A 3,890-nucleotide genomic window follows, 5' to 3' on the forward strand; every position below is an offset into this window, starting at 1 on the left:
ATCAGTTTGGCTTAGGCTGGCTGGCCACTGTACATGAAGGTCTTCAGGCTCCATCTCCTGAGCTGGGGTCAGGTGCACACCACCATGTGAAGATTTTTCTCATTTCTTGGGATCTAAGCTCAGGTATTTTACCAACTGAGCTATCTTCCTAGCCCCAGGAGTGTATATATACATTTTCTCAGTTTCCTTTGAGCTTTGATTATTTTGTTTACCCTATGTATATTTCTCTTTATTTTTGTTAATTTGTTTTGTTTTGCTTTTTGAGGCATTGTCGTGTATCCCAGGCTGGTCCCCAACCCCCAGTGTAGCCAAGGATAACATTGATCTTTTGATCCTCCTGAATGTTGGGATTGTAGGTATGCATCATCACAAGTTTATGCTGGGTCAGACCTGGAACCTTGTGTATGCTAGCAAAGAATGCTACCAACTGAGCTACATCTCCAGAGCACCTTGTAGTTCTTTCTCTTTTTCCTTTTTTTCTTTTTTCTTTTTTTTTTTTTTCTACCTCGGGATAGGGTTTCTCTGTATAGCTATCCTGGAACTCACTTTATAGACTAGGTTGGCCTCAAACTCACAGAGATCCACCTGCTTCTGCCTCCCAATTGCTGGATTAAAGGTGTGCATCAGCACACCCAGCTCCAGTTCTTAATACCTTTTTTCTTTATAAAATAACTTCACTTACTTAATTTTTTTCTTCTAATTTTCTATGAACTTTGACTTTTCTTCTTAATCTGTTTTATTCTTAAAAACAAAAGAAATGAAAAAAAAAAGCCGGGCGGTGGTGGTGCACGCCTTTAATCCCAGCACTCGGGAGGCAGAGGCAGGCGGATCTCTGGGAGTTTGAGGCCAGCCTGGTCTACAAGAGCTTGTTCCAGGACAGGAACCAAAAGCTACGGAGAAACCCTGTCTCAAAAAAATCAAAAAATAAAAATAAAAATAAAAAAAAAAATAAAAGAAATGCCAAATGATGATTATTCGTGACTGGGAAGAAAATCTTTTCAGAACAGAATAGGATAGAGAGAGGGCTTTCTGTACTTGATGTCTACTATGCCAGAAACAATCCAGAGGAAAGACAAACTCTAATACCAGGCTTGCCTGATCCCCTACCCCTGGCTACACAAAAGCTTTCGTGAACAGCCCTTCCCCATCGGTGCCAGGGTCCCATTAACTGAAGTGTAAGAGGCTTAGATACACTGTTTCAGTTTTTGCTGTTGTTGCTTTTAGATATGTTTTATGCACATGAATGTTTTATGTGCATGAATGTTTTGTGTGCATGTACACCTTACAGATACCAGTGGATGTTTGTGAGCCATCCCGTAGTTTCTGGGAACAGAACCCTGATCCTCTACAAGAACAGCAAGTGCTCTTAACCACTAAGCCATCTCTCCAGCCTCTTAGATGCGTTGTTAAGTCTGATTCCATTTGGCTTCTCTTACAGTTTGGCTTGTCACTGCTCCTAATCCTCCTAAGCCGCGGGGAAGACCTACAGAGTTCGGACCCTGCTATAGAGTCAACAGAAAATAACCAGTGGTCAGTACTTGTATTTTAAATTCTTCTAAATAATCTTTGCTCTCCTTTCTCTTCCCCTTGTGCTTCTCATAACGTTTTGGGTTTTCTCTATCAGGACAGAGGTGATGTTCATGGCAACCAGAGAACTTCTACAGATACCCCAAGCAGCCTTGGCCAAGCCAATTTCTATACCCACAAATCTAGTGTCCCTTTTTTCTCGCTATGTTGACCGGCAGAAACTGAACTTGCTGGAGACAAAACTACAGTAAGTTCCAAATACATTTCACTACCTTGTTGTTTTAGACATCATACCGTGAGAGGATGAAGCTGGATGGGAGCGAAAGGTTGAGACATCCATTTCAATGTTTGTGTGTTTGCTAAAACAAATCACTGTATTGTGTGCAACAGTCCCTCAGAAAATGGCAGAATGCTGAGAGAACGAAAATATCTAGGGTCTTTTATTATGAGAATTCTTACAGAGATGTAGCTTTAATGCAAAAGATTCATCTTATTTTAACTTACTTATACAAAAGTTGTCTTTCTCTTCATACCCTTAGGCTGGTTCAGGGGATACGATAAAAGCTCTCCGGTGTGTCCTGTACCTCCTTTTGGCTGACACCTGCACTGCTGCCATCACCAATGGAGTGTTTTTAATGAGAGAGGGGAGGTAGCTTATGACCCAAAGGAAAGTCTTGTGGGGTCAACCTATTTTCAGAGGTTAGCTCTGAATGCCAGGTATTTCCCCACTGCTCTGATACTTCTGCTGGGTAATACTTCCGCTGGTTTCTTTGACCTCTGTGTTACACTTTGCATGTCCTACTTTTACTCAATTCTTCTCAATTTTGCATTTTCTTTGCTCTAGAGACACAAACATAATATCCCTTTATCCCATCACCACTATTACAATTCAAAGTAGGTTGTAGTCTGCCAAAGGTTCTCTCTACCCTTTGAAGTCTTTTTTTTTCATCTTCCCTTATTACTATGACTATAGAAGAGCCAAAACCAAGTAGAAGTCAAGATGTAGGTAAGTATACATGCCCCTGCACACACATTCATGTGGTCTCCAGAGGGTCCTTAAAGAGTGAGTTTTAGCTTGAAAAATATTTAGTTGACATATACCTCTAAAAATAAACCAGCTGATCTATTTTTAGTCTGTTTCTGTCCCATCTTGTAATTTGGTGGATTCTACTTTTTTAATATATAAATACAGGGTATACGGCACATTACATTAAATCAAACTGTTAAATTGGCTGTTGCCCAGCTCTAGGCTGAGAAGTCTTTTCTTTCTCTCTACCTGTATTTCCTTTGTTCCTGACCACCGTAATGGAAAGAGCACACACACAGCTAAGCCTTTCCTGTGATGACTACAGCGTGCTTGAGCCTGTCCCTCAAGTGCATTCACGAGTACCCAAGACGAGCCTCACATAGAGCCTGCTTTTGCAGTGTAGCTTTGTGCGCCTGCACTGTCTTCCTGATGTGACTTCTGTAAGCCATGCTTCTGCTTCTCTTCCCCATTTCATTTAGTGTCTTGGGTAGAAGCCTCCAAATGTAGCCATGGCTGCTAAGCTTGGGCTGCTCCTCCCTTTAGTCTCCTCTACCCTGCAGCAGAACTGCTGTGCTGTCCTGGCTGCTTAGTCTTGCCTGAGCCCCATCTACTGGCATCTGGGGTTTGGGTTTGAATCTTAGGGACACTTTCCTTCACCTTTCTTACCTTCAACAGTCAGCCAGGATAAGGGACTTAGCTCCCTAGTAGTTGCAATTCTAAAAAACTAAATTGAATTTATTTTATATTCCCATCCTGATCCTACTTTCTGCTCTTCTCACCTTTTTGAATGTAGTCAAGACAGGCTATGATATTTAAAGAGAATAAACGTTTTTGCACATACCTAGATACGGTAAAGCCCTCCGTTACAACCAGCTGTCCTCCTTCTCATCTTCATTTCTTTTCATTCTGTGGCCTCAGGCTCCGCCAGCTGCTCCCCAGTGACGGTCTCTAGCTCCCCTCTACCGTCTGCTGACTGTCTCCATTGAGCCTTTCCTACCCTCCCTTCACACCTGATCAAGTAAACACTTGATTATTTTCTTCTTTATTGTGCTTTTTGTTCAGTTCTAATTAATAAAAATAAAAGTTTCTAAATTTACATTTTTATAGGGTATTGTAAATAAAAACAAATTGTATACTTGAAAATGTGTACTTGTATTTTATACCTTTTTTGTTTCTGAATTTGTTTTTAATGGGTTTTCTATCATACTTGTGTTCACTAGCAAAAATCTTAATGTTGAAGAAATGACACTTCACCCTTAAGAAATTCACATATTTCTAGACAGATGCCCATCTCTCTTTACTTTTAAATGGCTTAGGTAGTCCTGTAAGCATTTAG

The 3,890-nt window shown here is 40.8% G+C and overlaps 1 protein-coding gene across 1 annotated transcript in view; it reads left to right on the forward strand.

The window, feature by feature from the left end:
* Positions 1 to 3,663, forward strand: part of Patl1 (PAT1 homolog 1, processing body mRNA decay factor) — a 33,500-nt gene extending 29,837 nt beyond the window's left edge. Inside the window, exons 17-19 of the mRNA XM_005369676.2 lie at positions 1,439 to 1,530; positions 1,625 to 1,774; positions 2,067 to 3,663. Of these exons, the coding sequence (XP_005369733.1) occupies positions 1,439 to 1,530; positions 1,625 to 1,774; positions 2,067 to 2,088 (264 nt within the window). The 3' untranslated portion in view covers positions 2,089 to 3,663. The remainder of the gene's footprint in view (positions 1 to 1,438; positions 1,531 to 1,624; positions 1,775 to 2,066) is intronic.
* The last annotated feature ends 227 nt before the right edge of the window (positions 3,664 to 3,890 follow it).

The sequence above is a fragment of the Microtus ochrogaster genome, unplaced genomic scaffold, assembly GCF_000317375.1.
Source record: "Microtus ochrogaster isolate Prairie Vole_2 unplaced genomic scaffold, MicOch1.0 UNK56, whole genome shotgun sequence".
Taxonomy (NCBI): Eukaryota; Metazoa; Chordata; class Mammalia; order Rodentia; family Cricetidae; genus Microtus; species Microtus ochrogaster.